The sequence below is a fragment of the Sinocyclocheilus rhinocerous genome, unplaced genomic scaffold (assembly GCF_001515625.1).
Source record: "Sinocyclocheilus rhinocerous isolate Xijiao unplaced genomic scaffold, SAMN03320098_v1.1 scaffold967, whole genome shotgun sequence".
Lineage (NCBI taxonomy): Eukaryota > Metazoa > Chordata > Actinopteri > Cypriniformes > Cyprinidae > Sinocyclocheilus > Sinocyclocheilus rhinocerous.
In genome coordinates, this window is record NW_015660510.1 from 491250 (window position 1) to 505601 (window position 14352).

At 38.4% G+C, this 14352-nt stretch overlaps 2 protein-coding genes across 3 annotated transcripts in view; both read left to right on the plus strand.

The window, feature by feature from the left end:
- Positions 1–206: 206 nt before the first annotated feature.
- LOC107725268 (RRP15-like protein) lies at positions 207–5290 on the plus strand. Of its 2 annotated transcripts, none has more exons than XM_016534480.1 (5): positions 207–319; positions 910–1211; positions 1803–1900; positions 1993–2179; positions 4793–5290. In XM_016534480.1, the coding sequence occupies exons 1-5, from the start codon at positions 271–273 to the stop codon at positions 4967–4969; spliced, it is 813 nt and encodes a 270-aa protein (XP_016389966.1). In that variant the 5' UTR covers positions 207–270; the 3' UTR covers positions 4970–5290. The 2 variants fall into 2 exon arrangements, with proteins under 2 accessions (XP_016389966.1, XP_016389967.1); XM_016534481.1 differs by having other exon boundaries at positions 4796–5290.
- A 2691-nt stretch (positions 5291–7981) lies between these two features.
- LOC107725266 (transforming growth factor beta-2-like) overlaps positions 7982–14352 on the plus strand; it is a 34842-nt gene continuing 28471 nt past the window's right edge. The window contains exon 1 of the mRNA XM_016534478.1: positions 7982–9042. Within this exon, the coding sequence (XP_016389964.1) occupies positions 8697–9042 (346 nt within the window). The 5' untranslated portion in view covers positions 7982–8696. The remainder of the gene's footprint in view (positions 9043–14352) is intronic.

The following is a 14352-nucleotide window of genomic DNA, read 5'->3' on the forward strand; positions in this document are numbered from 1 at the left end:
CTCTTATATATCCAGTTTTGTATGAATATAGGCCTATATGTTTTTATTTGATTAAATGTGGGATTCCCAGAGCCTTGATTCCTTGTTCCTCTCAACAGTCCTCATCTTATTAGAGAGTTTTTCTTCGCAACATCGCCTTTGTCTTTCTCAGTGGGGGTTTGTGAGGCAATACACGAATACATCGTATCAAAATAAGAGGTGCGGAACCTTTCCTGAGCGCCTCTTGTTCCACACGGACTGTTTAGCGAGTACTCGTAAATATCAGTAAAGATGGCGACGCTCTTGAAGAAGCCACATGTCGTTGTTGAAGAGGGAAATGGTGAGAAATTAAACTGTTTTACTGTCAAATTATGATGTAGCACGTATAGCATATCATTTTGCCAGGATACTATTCGATCAAACGTCTCTTCTTCACTGTACTCTACTCTGTTCAGCTGCCACACAGGGGAGAGGGATTTTACAGTATACACAACTTAGTCTCGTTTTTACAGTAGAAATGTAAAACAGAATACACAGTCGTTCTCTGTGCAATATTTAGTGATTTATTGGGTATTCATCTGACTTGTTTTTGTCAAAAATGTTACGTTTGGTTTATTGATCAGTATACTCTGTTATCTCTATGGATGAAATGTTAAATGGCTAGAACAGAGTTTAGGGTCCTTCTATCTTTATTGTACTAACAACATGTAAACAGAAATTCTCTTAACCAACTTTATGGGGGGGTAACTTGCATATATTTTCGCAATTTATATACACAAGCAGATTTCAAGCATACGTCTTTAAATCAAAAATTCTTAAAACAGAGAAACGGATTCAGGCAAGTGTGTCTAACATACGGTCGCCTTTAAAATTGATGCCATAACTATGTTTATGTATGATATATTTGTTGTGTGTGATGTGGATGTTTAGAGGAAGAGTGTGGCGTTTCTGATGACAGCGTCAGTAATGATGGAGAGAGTGGACCAGGAAGTGATCAGGAGGGATCCGGTGTGGGAAGTGATGTAGAAGACAGCGGTGATGAGGATGGAAAGAGTGAAGAAGGACAGAATGGAGATGGTGTGGAAAATCCCAACGTCGGATGGGCTGAAGCCATGGCCAAAATCCTGGGGAAAAAAACGCCAGACAGCAAACCCAGCATCCTCCTGAAGAACAAAGAGCTGGACAAGATCAAAGAGAAGGAGAAGAAAGAGCGACTTAAAAAAAAGAAACAGGTAAGCTAACGAAGCGCACCATCAGCTGGGCTTCACCAGATCTCATAGAATGCAATTTAAAGGGGTCCTATTATGCTCTTTTACAAAGTCTTGATTTTGTTTTGGGGGTGTACTAGAACATGCTCTCATGCTTGGTGGTTCGAAAAACGCATTATTTTTCACATAATTTACATTATTAAAATACCTTTCTCCCCATCCTGGCACAAACGGCTCGATTAGTTCTGGGTTTTAATGAAGGCTCTGTAAACAGCTTCTTTTTTTTTTTAAGTTATAAAGTGTACAATATGTTTAATATTAAGCTTCTAAGGGCTGGAATGAATTGCAAAACATCTTTATTTACTGTTTTTCTGTGAAATTTTTTTTTGAATTATGGATAATCCAAATGATTAATGCAGTCAACCGAAATAAGAAAAGCCTTCTTTGATTTAGTGCTCAGAACTGTTATTCACTATGGTGCTTTTAATATATATATTTATCTTGGAGCAGATGTTACTCATTGATGTTCTACACGTTCATTTGTGAATGATAGTTTAATACACGGCATGAACTTCTGGGGCTACATGCATTTACATGCAGTTTTATAATTGACAGATCGATAAGAAACGAGCATGGGAGAATATGTGCAGAGAGAAGCCTGATGTGGTTCGAGACCGAGAGCATGAGCGGAACCTACAGAAAATTGCTACTAGGTGAGACATCATTTAGTCAAGCAATTCATGAGCTCCTTTGTTTTATTTCCCAGTCTTTTGTAGTATATTCTTGTGTTGTATGATCTCTTTAGAGGTGTGGTGCAGTTGTTCAACGCAGTGAAGAAGCATCAGAAGAACGTGGACGAAAGGATAAAGGAAGTTGGGGGTTCAGAGAGAAAGAAATCCAGAATTCTGTCCTCAGTGACTAAGAAGGACTTTATTGATGTCTTGAGAGGAGCAGACGTGGCTCACAAACCGGCCATTAAAAAAGAGAAAGTGGTGAGATTACTTATATTTCCCGTACACACTTAACTGTGTTTCCTCGTCACATGGCAAAGACAGTTCCTTGCTTAAAGTCAACATGAAGTCAAAATGTACTGTCTTTACCAGTAGAGGTGTAACGGTACACAGAAGTCATGGTTCGGTACGAACCTCGGTTTTGGGGTCAGTTCAATACGAGTTCGGTACAACAGGAAATGTATTTTTTCATTTATTTTGAACAGACAGTAGTGCTATATGTAGCATGTTAAATTTCAATATTTAACGCAAAAACAGAATGGTCTGACTTTAGATTTGTGAAATGATGCTACATAAGACACCTGCACAAAACAAAAACAGCAGACGGGCTGAATGAAAATGCAAATTTATTCTCTGACAGCAGGTGGCGCTTATGGAACAGCGTTTCCTTGGTTATCGCTGTAAACAAAGCAGCTGCGCATGTAAACATTAATATGCATTATATGAAGATAAGAGGAAAAGAAAACTCCATCGAAACATTTCTGAAGACTGTTATTTCCTCTTAGAGATACATTCATATAAACCCCCACATATTTATCTTCCTATATTTCGAGCATCACAAACAGTGAGCTTGATCTGCCTGGTACAGTATTTTCTCCTCTTTACAGACTTCATAAAAAATTCCCCACAAATTACATTTTGGGAAATGATTGCAATGCAGTTTGTGTGCAATTCTGGAATAGAGAAAAACCGGTTCTGATTTATAGCCGGTCGACTGGTGCATCTCTAGAGCCCGAAACTTTCCCAAACTACTGATTTAAAGCAAGTAGGTAGTTCTTCGAGTCCTTGCATGCCATTGCATGCTTCTGCTCTTTCCTGTTGTGACAGTTAGCGGTGCATTAATGCGCGCCCCCTTCTGGATTGATCGCCTATGACTGACTGCATTCATCTGACTGCATGAAGCGAACCGTGACGTCCGTACTGTGATGGTTTGGGACAAATCCATGTACCGTTACTCCCCTATTTACCAGTGTTATTAACTACAACAACTATTATTATTAGTATTACTGTTAGTACAATTATGATAATTTAATTAAAATAAAATATAAATACTAAATGAGAAATTTTGAAATATTGCCTTGGCAACAAACTGAAATAAGTTTTAAGTTGCATTACTAAAATTATTACAACTACAATAAAAAACAAATTAATAGAATTAAAAAATAACTTAAACTGGTAAAAATGACACAACAAAATGGCACAACAAAATTACTAAAACTTAAATTAAAATGCAAAACTAATTCAAAATATCTATTATCATATTCATTATATAATTATAATAGTATAAAAATAATGCTATTTACCTTTTTATTGCATGCAGTTAATCAGTGTACATAATTAAAAAGTTTGTCTTTGTAATCATGGAATTTTTGTGGTGTGGATTTTTTTTTTTTTTTTTCCAACTCAGCAATACACATAACACGAGTAAAGATTGTTGTGAATGCCATTTCTTGTTAATTTCAAAATGACGCATAATTAAAAAGTTTGTCTTTGTAATCATGGAATTTTTGTGGTGTGGATTTTTTTATTTTTTTCCAACTCAGCAATACACATAACACGAGTAAAGATTGTTGTGAATGCCATTTCTTGTTAATTTCAAAATGACTGCGTTGTCATTCAGTGTAGATTTACGGTAATCAAATTATTTAATACAATTTCTAGCTCTCCTTGTCATTAAAAAGGGTCTTCACAGATCATATCTAATCATTAAAGATTAAAGATATTGTACCTACTATTAAATATTACTGGGTATGTATTAGTGTTAATTTCGTTAACGAAAACTATGACGAAAAATATTCGTAAAAATACGATATTCTATTGATTTGTGCTTATTGGTGAAAGAGCAACTTCTGATGAAATGTAAAAATTAATTTTCCAAATGACAACAATCATTGCAATTAAAATTGAGCAAAATAATATTTGTTTTCATCATTTTACCCATCATACAGTAAGAAAATGTGTAAGTTTCCACTGACTAAAACTAGACTAAAATTCTCAGACATTTACCCCCGGTTTCACAGACAAGGCTTAAGCCTAGTCCTAGACTAAAATGTAAATCTGAGCTGTTTCAACTGAAAGAAACTTGCACTGACTGATCTTAAAACATGTCAGTGACTTTGTTTTGTCTTAAGATGCACACCAGTAATGCTTTTTTTCTAAGGCATGTTTATAAAAAAATACTTAAATGTCCTAATTTAACTATGGCCTAATCCTGGCTTATGCTAAGCACTGTCTATGAAACCGGGCCTTCGTCGACTAAAACTTGACTAAAACTAAAACAGGACAAGTTGGCTAAATATGATAAAAACTAAAAGTTACATTTGACACAAGACTAAGACTAAATTAAAAATAGCTGACAAAATGAACACTAGTATGTACTATTAAATATTAAGATTCAGAGTATGTAAAATGAGTTTTGAGCATCGTGTGGACTTTGTTCAAGAAATGCATTGTGCTTTTGCTTTTCTTAATTTCACTCATTGTGTCCACTTGGTGGTGCTGTTTACACTTCTGCTTTTATTGAATTCATTAATGTTGAAATATAGGCCGTGTGTGATTTATGAGACTGATTCTTGTAACTTTTCTTGATATTAGCAGCCTGTAGAAGTGAAAGGGGAGAATCCGTCCTGGAGCGTGTTGAGGGATGATTTTATGATGGGCACATCCATGAAGGACTGGGATAAGGAGAGTGATGAAGAGCGTGAAGGAGAAGAGGAGGGAGGAGAAGACAACCTTGAGTCTGATGAAGACTGCAGCAGTGAATCGGACTGATCCATCACTACTGCACATGTGCATCATGTAGTGCATACATGCAAGTGCTCTTAGAGACCCCGAGATCTGCCCTGCGCCGAGAGACAAGACTCAGCATTACCTGGAGTTCTCAGAGGGTGGATCATGTGGTACTGGGATAGAGAGAGACAGTAATCTGTGATGTTGCCCTGATCTTGATTTGTTAATGTGTCCTGGTAAAGCAGGGTCTTTTTTGAGTGCATTGATGAGTGCTGCACATTTTGCCAAACCTCTGTGCTCTTTTTCTGTATATAGTCATTTATATCACAGTGTCCTTTGCTAAATAAATCATTTCCTTCATGATTTATTTTGGTTTTTATGTCAAGTCAAGTCTGCTTTATTGTCAATTCTTCCACATGTACAGCACATACATACAGAGAATTGAAATTGCGTTACACTCAGACCCTTGGTGCATACAGATAACATTTCTCCTAATACTTTTGGCAGAGGTCTGAAGTCCCAGTGTACTGCAGAATTTAGCTCCAAAGCTTCTGGGATCGCTGTAGCTTTGCTTTAGTCCGGGGTGTCCAATCCTGCTCCTAGAGGACCAATGTCCTGCAGAGTTTAGCTCCAACCTGCCTCAACACACTTGCCTAGAAGTTTCTATTGATCCCGAAGACCTAGATTAGCTGGTTGAAGTGTGTTTAATTAGGACTGGAGTTAAACTCTGCAGAACAGTGACTCTCCACGAGCATGATTGGACATCCCTGGCATAGTTTGATTGGATTCTTAGCCACTGACATTAAGAACAGATGTTATGTTATTGGGCAGTTTATAGACCCCAAAACAAGTCTGAATGGGAATAAGGAGTAGACCAATGTCTTCCCAATCAAGCACACTTGAATCAACTCATCAGCGCATAAGTAGAAGATCTAAGGCTATATGTTCAGACTGCAGGCAAATCAGTTTTTCTCAAATCAGATCTTTTCAGGCATACTGTCCGCACTATTAATTCCAAGTGATCAAATCAGATTTTTGTGTTCAGACATAACCAACTTGTCTGCATGGGATGCTTTGGTTACGACGCAGGTGTACTCATATTTTGATGATGGTTTCAAAACAGATACAGGAAAAGTGGAGGTGCATCATCTCGACCTCCAAATAAATGCCCTTTTGAGTCGCTGTGCAGAAATCCTCTGTCTCACGAGAAAAACTCAGCGACAGAGGAGACTGTTATATATTGTGATGTGATGTTCCATGCTGTAGTCACAGCCGGCTTCAGCTTCGTTCGAATACTGTATGAATACTTCTGGCATTTCTGTCAGAAATGACAGATTTTGACGTTATCAGGTTCAGGTTTTGACGTTATCGTTGTGTGTCGTGTCAAGAGTGACACAAAAGATCATTTGAAATCTGATTTGAGCAGCCCAGAGTATCCAGACTGAGACACATCTGTAAAAATCTGATTCAAATCGGATTTTCAAATCCACAGCTCCCTAGAATGGGTCAAGCTCCTCTGTCGCTCCCTCACTGCTCATCTTTTCATAGCCGCCCCCCTGTCTGTATCACAGAACCTCTTCCTCGTTTCATCAGCTTGCTTGAGTCACGGCAAGTGATTGTGAGAACAATCAGGTGGACCGTGAGATAAAATTGTTGTGCAGTTTTGCTACACTTAATCTAATTTAGCTTTTTCCCTTACATCCTTAACCTTTTTCTCCCTTGCTCGCATGCAGTCTCACATCTGTCTTTGTTGGTCCTGATTTAGTGATAACATCTGGTTTACAGCGGTGGGTAAGGCCGTCGGTGGGCTTCTGAGGGCCTGTCACTCCTGATAGATTACTGGAGTGTGGGCCGGGCACAGGAGGCTTTGGCAAATGATGATTTTTTAAAAGTAGAAGCTCAAGTAAATCAAGCAGGTGCGGCGAGGGAGATTGAGGAAGAGTGGAAAAATGCCTGCCGTTACATGTTGCACACAGAGAATCAGCCTCGGCCCTATGATCACCCAACTTGTAGCAACCTCCCAAAAAGGGTTATCAGATAGATTTGTATGCGCTGATGCAACAGCTGGGCCTGCTTTCCCATTCCTTATCAGTTGCCTGTGTCATAACAGTAGTACCATAAGCTACTATTTGTAACTTTTTTTTTTTTTTTGCAGTATACTAAATGAAGCAAGATAGAACAGATTAGATGGGTGGTTTTGTACTAAGACTTGTCTGTCTCATTTCATGTAATTTATAAAGGCTATAAATATTAACTGTACCACACTGCTGAGTAACACAGAAAGTCAACATTTTCAAATCTGAAACTTTAATACCGCTTGCCTGATGATGGATATCCTACACGAAGACAGCGAGATTATTATTATTATTTTTTTTTGTCTGTCAGTAATTTTAGATGATGCTAAAATGTCAACCCTGTTACAATAATTTTGGATAAAGTGGATGTTTGTAAAAATATACACATTACAAAATATTCACATGTTTTTGAACACAAGGCTTGCTATATAAAATTAAAATCTTACAAAAATTACAACATTTAATCACAAACATTCAAATCACCCAATTAGTTTGAATTTTTTATGTTGTTTGTGTATAGTATGTACACTTTATCCCCAACATCAGCAATATGAAAGACACTTTAAACAAAACACTAAAGGTTTTTATGACTTACCTGTTATATGTAACACTATAATAATGTGATAAATACTGGCAACATATTTTGTCGTTACCGCTGGGGACTAATGGTTGCGCGCGTTTTGCGCAGGTGAAATAGCTTATAAGGACTTTTGGTCTCTCGAAATCTTTTTCTTGCAAGTTTTGTGGTTTACTCTGACTTTCTTTTGGGGAGGTACAAATGAGTCCCAGTCTGGTCGTGCCAGAGTGGAAGTACCCAGTGGGCGTTAGGACCTGGCCGCAGTGCTGAAGAGAAAGGGCATGCTGAGATATTTACACTGAAGTGCCTGGTAAACCCGCGCGCTGACGAATCCCTCGGACTCACCGTGATGACCACAACCACGTGGTGAAGTCAGTCCTATATAAATCTCTCTCTCCAACCGGCTGCCTTCAGATGTGCATGTGTGTGCTGGCACGGGGACCGTTGTTTTCCACCAGAAGGGAATGGAGGAGTGCGTAAACTGAAGAGGAAATCGCTTTTGCCTGCTCTTACAGTAGTTTATCCCATCACTCCGTACTCGTCAGGCAAGTTTAGGACGCGTGAGACAGGTACAGCTTTATTTTCTGCAGCATCTGCTGGTGCCAAACGCGAGGAGGAGGAGGAGAGGCGATGCGCCTTGCGGAGTGAGCAGAGGCTTTTCCTGGACCTCCACATCTTCTCATACAGTGAGGGCGAGAGGGAGGCGTGATCGTGCGGCGCTTTGGAGAGAGTTCGCGGCGCTCTGATGCGGTGGAGGTGCGCGCAAAAAGCCCGCATGCGACGCGTCTGTCATCAACAGAGCTTTGAGAAGCAGAAACTTTTGATGGCCAAATCAATGGCTGTTTTAGTGCCCCGTGATTCTGTGCACTGAAGTGATTTGGAATGAAGATCTTAGTTTCTCTCCCGCATTTAACGGATCTGACAGACCATTTCGTGTTGGCACCTCGGATGGATTTGCGAGTACAATAAACAGACGTTTGCCATTGCTAATAGTGCGCAAACGCGCAAAAGTTTAAGTTGGCTTTGCCATCGAGTTGAAATGAGTGGGCTTCTGCATAACTTAATTCACTAATTAGCATTTTTAAACTCGCTTCAGCTACAAAAACAAAAGCACAAAATGAACTTGTACGTCTTGAGTCTCCTTCTGACCTTGGATTTAGCCACAGTGGCCGTCAGTTTATCCACATGCAGCACTCTGGACATGGAGCAGTTCAAAAAGAAGCGGATCGAGGCCATCCGCGGTCAGATCCTCAGTAAACTCAAGCTGAGCAGTCCTCCGGAGATCTACCCCGAGCCTGAGGAGGTGTCCCGGGACATCATCGCCATCTATAACAGCACACGGGACCTGCTGCAAGAGAAAGCCAACGAGCGAGCGGCCACCTGCGAGAGACAGCGCAGCGAGGAGGAGTACTACGCCAAAGAAGTGCACAAGATAGACATGCAGCCCTTCTACCCTGCCGAGAGTGAGTGTTTCAACCCTGTTTTTGGGGTGGGATTGGGTATTGCTTTCATATTCATTCATGATGTTTCATAACATCATTGTGCTCAGTTTACCTCAGTGGTTTAAAGAGGGTCTGATGGGCCCCAGTGCAGAAACACTCGACGGGCTCCCTGCCACCCACAGCCTAAATGAAAGAATGAAAATAGGCATATTTATAACAAGCATGGTTTGCAATGTCACAAACATGCTGATCCTCTCAAGACAAAGTGCCAAAATTGAGTTTTAGCATCTTTTTGTTATTTCAAATTTTGTAAATTGCTTTGGATTGAAGCATCTGCTATAGATGCATAAATCTAACGTGTATCTATAGAGCTTTCAAAACTGAAAACTGGCACCATATTTACCAAAATTGGCAGTTGCCACAATCATTTAAACATTGTTGTTTAAATGCATGTTCAAAGATATTGTGGCATGGTAAAAGTGCTGGTTATTCTCTGCAGGTCATTCCCATAGTTCATAAATACCTCTTGTTTTGTGTAATTTATTTTGTCATTTGTAATGTATACTAAAAATAAGGTTCAGTCGTTGTAGCCTTCAGTACTCGTTATCTGATTGTTGTCTAATATGAACCTCATGCCAAATGTGAAGAACTAAGACGATATAGCCAGATTATTCTTGACTGCATTCTAAATTACTAGTTTGCCATTTATTACACTAATTAGAGGTTCACCCCCCTGTAGTAACCTGAGGTTAGGCTCTTTTTTTTCAAGAGCACACAATGTGTCATTCCTCGGAGTGGTTTGAATCCACAATCTTTCAGTTACAGAACAGATTTAACCACTAAGCCACAGTCGCCACATCATAGGCTATAGTGAGGGACCAATATTTGTGCAGCTGTCTGCAGAGTCTTTACATCATTTATGCAAATTTGCTGGGTAAATCATTTGAAATAATTTTTCATGTTCGCTTTTAGCAACCAAGCAGGTCAGCGTTACAGTACTTTTGCTTCTAGAATGTTATTCTCATTCCTTCCCTCCATTACTCACACACACACACACACACACACACACACACACACACACATACACACACACCACTTTTGAATAATGCTTCTCAGTGTGCCTAAATACTACCCCACTGTGTGTTGAAAGTCAGGCCTATATAAGTAAATAAGTGCTTTTAAATGCCCTTATTGTGCCATTAATTATGTAATCGTTTTCAGTTCTCAGATCAAATGTGTGTATACAGGTTGAAAGAAAAATAAATTAGGAAATCTTTTATGCCCCGGGGTATATTTTGCATTAAATGTTATTCTTGGCACTGCCTGCTGTATAAATACTCCAAATATGAATAGAGTTGGCACAGCGCCAGCCCCAGTCAGCAAGCATTTATGGGATATAAATAATCCTGTGTCGGCATTCGGAGAAACGCCACCAATTATTTTAAAATTGAATTTTCAGATTGTGGGTTAGATCACAATGGCTCTGTTCCAAATCCTAAAGAGCTGCTTACGTAGTTAGCATTTTAAGGCATTGTAGACACGCTCCCTTGGATAAAGTATATGTTATAGGCAATGATATATATGCATAACCCTTTCTAATCTAATTCAACTGTTTGTGCTGTTTTTTATGCACCAATGCAAGTGTAAACTTGAAGTGAACTTTTGCCTGTATGGTGTTTAGATTCTTGGACGACTGCCTTTAACTTGAGCGTGCGAGTACAGAATGACCCGTTCAGTTTGTGATACCCGTGAGTTGTCCTCATTGTGGTGTGCGACAAGTTTAAAGCAGTATCACATGTATCCCTAATGGATGTTGAAATCCCAGAATGCATTGCGACGAGCTCAAGCGAAGCGAAACAGAAATGTTGATTAGGGTACAACGGGGCTTAAGGCACGCATTAAGGAGAATGTGCTTTTCACTACTCTTGTACTGTATGTATGACTGTGGAAAAAAAATATTTTTATTGAACAGTGAGAGAGCAACACATTAAGCGGGATAATAAATCATAAAAGTGGTTTGTTTTGTTTAGAAATCATGTAACATGTTTGGGATAAAAGGCCCACCAGCAATGTTATTTTTGCGTTAATACTTGTTCAAAACAAATTGTTTATTTGGTTACACTTTATTTCGATAGTCCAGTTTAGACATTCTATTAACTATAAGTAACTTTGTAACTACATGTCAACTACATGTCAACTAATTCTCATTAATTTGCAACTACATGTCTACTAACTCTCAGAGTAGACTGTTAGGGTAGGTTTAGGGTTAGTAGAATGTTGACAAAGAAAGTGTTAGAAGATATTAAGCAGACAGTCTACTAATACTCTACTAACTGCTAGTTGACATGTAGTTGCAAAGTTACTTACTGTTAATAGAATGTCTAAAGTGGACTATCGAAATAAAGTGTTACCGTTTATTTTGATAAATCGAAAATATTTTTTTTGTTCAATACATCTGTCATTAGATTAAAACTGACATTAAAATGTTTATTTTAAAAATACAGAAAAAATATTTTAACAAAAGTTAAGCTTTGAAGTAGATCCCATAATAATTCAATATGGCTCCACAGTAGTAAGAATAAATAAAAAAGCAACAAAAAAATAAAATAAAAAGCTAACCATATCATATCAAGAAATGGAAAAGTAAACCATCTGTTTATTACGTTAATTATTATGCCTTTAGCCTATCAGCAGAGCTGCTTTTTACCCCCAAATACCATACTTTTACATATTCTTGAATCACTGGAAAACTGTTGATTTAATTGCCTCGAACAAAACTAAACATCAGATGTTTGTCTCAGTATATTCTTTAATTTTATAGATTCTCATTTGCTACATAAATCTACAACAATACATATTAGATCAAATTAGTTCAGAATCAGCTTTGCGTTGCTGCCTGTTATCGCATTAAAGATCAGCCAAATTTCCATAATGCGGATGTTTAGGAAATTGCCTCAGTTTTTGTGCCATCTAGTGGTTAAGAGGAGAATAAAATGAAACCCCCGGTGCACCTTTAGCCCCTTACAAATTTTCATTCAATAGTAAAAAGTATGAATGAAAAAACAGTTCAATCTAATTAAAAATGGGCAGTTTACAAAATGTTTGTGTGCTGTGTATTTTATTTCAAGTTTAGCAGTGTTAGCTTAGCACACATTGCTAACACCAAACTCCATTGAAATCAATTGGGAGTCAAGTCTCCCACACTCTTCCTCTGAGGAGTGCTATTTGTAGTCGCTGCCTATGTAGAGCGTTCCAAATCGGTCAGTTATGAGATTCCATTTCAGATAGAATCCTTAGAAGGCAGCTGCCTATGTAGACAGTGCAGATTTGGAACGGAGCCAATGTGTCGCAAGGAAACAATGAGCAAATAGAAAAGAAAGAAGACTAGATAATAACCATATAAGATGTAGTTAGCTTTTTCCTGGAAGTGAACTTTGAATGAGGTGTCCTGTTTCAGAATAACGTGTTGGCTAATGCGCTCACATGCTATCGGTCTTATTTGGTTGGGCGCCAGGAAGCGCTCGCAGGCAGCACTGCAGGGCACAGCGGCACTGGAAGCCACACAAATATGCACGAGAGAGAGAGAGAGAGAGATAGAGTGGGGCTCATGCAGAGACAGAGCGCTGGCAGAGCCCACACAGCACTATTTAAACTAGAGAGCAGTGTGCGTATACTCCGTGCCACATGCTCCATGGAAAATTCCACCCTGAGACCCACTGTTGCAGGAGTGTGGAGCTGGAGTCACTGGAGAAGTTCTCCCAGCACCCCCCCACCTCCAGCCAATCTCATGTGCTCTTGAAAATAAAGGTTCTTCAGTGGCTCCTGGGTTCAGCAGAGAACTATCTTCTGATCGAGGAGCCTAAAAAGTTCTTGTTGGTGCATTAGAGTTTCTTCTGGTTTGGGTGTCTTTAAAGCACCAGAATAAAATGCTTCAGTCTTAAAAATAAAGGTTCTTTATTGGCATCTTTATTGGTTCCATGAAGAACTTCTACCATCCATTGAACAATTGAGTGCAGTTGATTGTTCCTCGTACACTATTAAAAATAAATGTTCTTTATTGGCATCAATGGTTCCTTGAAGAGCCTTTAATATTCCTGGAACATTCAGTTGCACAAACGTTTCTTTTATAGTGGAAAACGGTTCTTCAGAATATTAGAATGTTCTTCAAAAATGGTTCCTTTAAACCCAAATTGGTTCTTCTATGGCATAGTTCCAAAAACCCCTATTTTAAAGAGTGTGGAGGAAAAAGATTCTTTAGATTATTCAAATGTTCTTTATGCTAAGACAAAAACGGTTATTTTAAGAACTGTTCACTGAGAGATTCTTTGGGAAACCCAAAATCGTTCTTCTATGGCATCGCTGAGAAAACCGCCTTTTGGAGCCTTTAATTTGAACAGATTTAATTTGCTAATCTGCACATTGACACATCTGCACATTCTCAAACCTTTTGGACTGCAGGCGTAATGATCTTTGAAAGAAGACACTTGGGAGGTTGTTGAATTAGAATCAGAAACAGTTTAGTAATGAAAAGAAAAATAATCAGAAAAGTGTAAATTAGCTGGAAAGTCATCAGAATTATATTTTTAATGGAAAAATATGAAGCTGCCAAAGCCATTAGAGCCAAAACCAAAAGTCAGACCTTGCTCTATTTCAAATTTCAGGAGTATAATTCTAGAACTATTTACTGTTTTATTTTCTTTTAAAGGACAATGCAAATCTTTCGGTTTGAAAAGTACATTAAGCTGCACTACCATTCCACTACCAATTTAAAATATTTATTTTATATTTTAATGCATTTTAAAATGTAATTTATTTCTGTGATCAAAGCTGAATTTTCAGCATCATTACTCCAGTCTTTAGTGTCACGTGATCCTTCAAATATATATATATATATATATAAACTTTTTTTTTTTTAAGAACTACCAGAGTAAAGTTATGAAACCAGGCTCCAAAACCCATTCAAGTTCAAACTTGAATCTTTTTAGGAGGTGCACCAAAACTGCATCCATATTCAGCTTTACTGCTTTATTATTAGCTGTAATGTTGCTCAGACATCATTCACCCAGTGAAATTTCCAACAGTAAACACACACATAGCACCCGTTATTTACAGCTGCTCTCTTGATATATAGATTATTCTGCCTTGTTATTTAAAGGGGTCATATAATGCTACATGCACTTTTACAAGTTGTTTGAACTGAAATGTTTGTTGGCAGTGTGTGTACACAACCACCCTAAAATGATAAAAATCCACCCAGTGGTTTTTTGTTAATGTACTAAAATCTTTACCCCTTTCTCAAATCGAGCCAATCTCAGATGCCTGTCTGTGTGA

Bases quoted from the DNA above. Each gene is read 5' to 3' on its own strand.
- LOC107725268 (XM_016534480.1), top strand. From the start codon at position 271: ATGGCGACGCTCTTGAAGAAGCCACATGTCGTTGTTGAAGAGGGAAAT. The intron at 320-909 runs GTGAGAAATTAA...GTGGATGTTTAG, and splicing joins CGTTGTTGAAGAGGGAAATG to AGGAAGAGTGTGGCGTTTCT. The intron at 1,212-1,802 runs GTAAGCTAACGA...TATAATTGACAG, and splicing joins GACTTAAAAAAAAGAAACAG to ATCGATAAGAAACGAGCATG.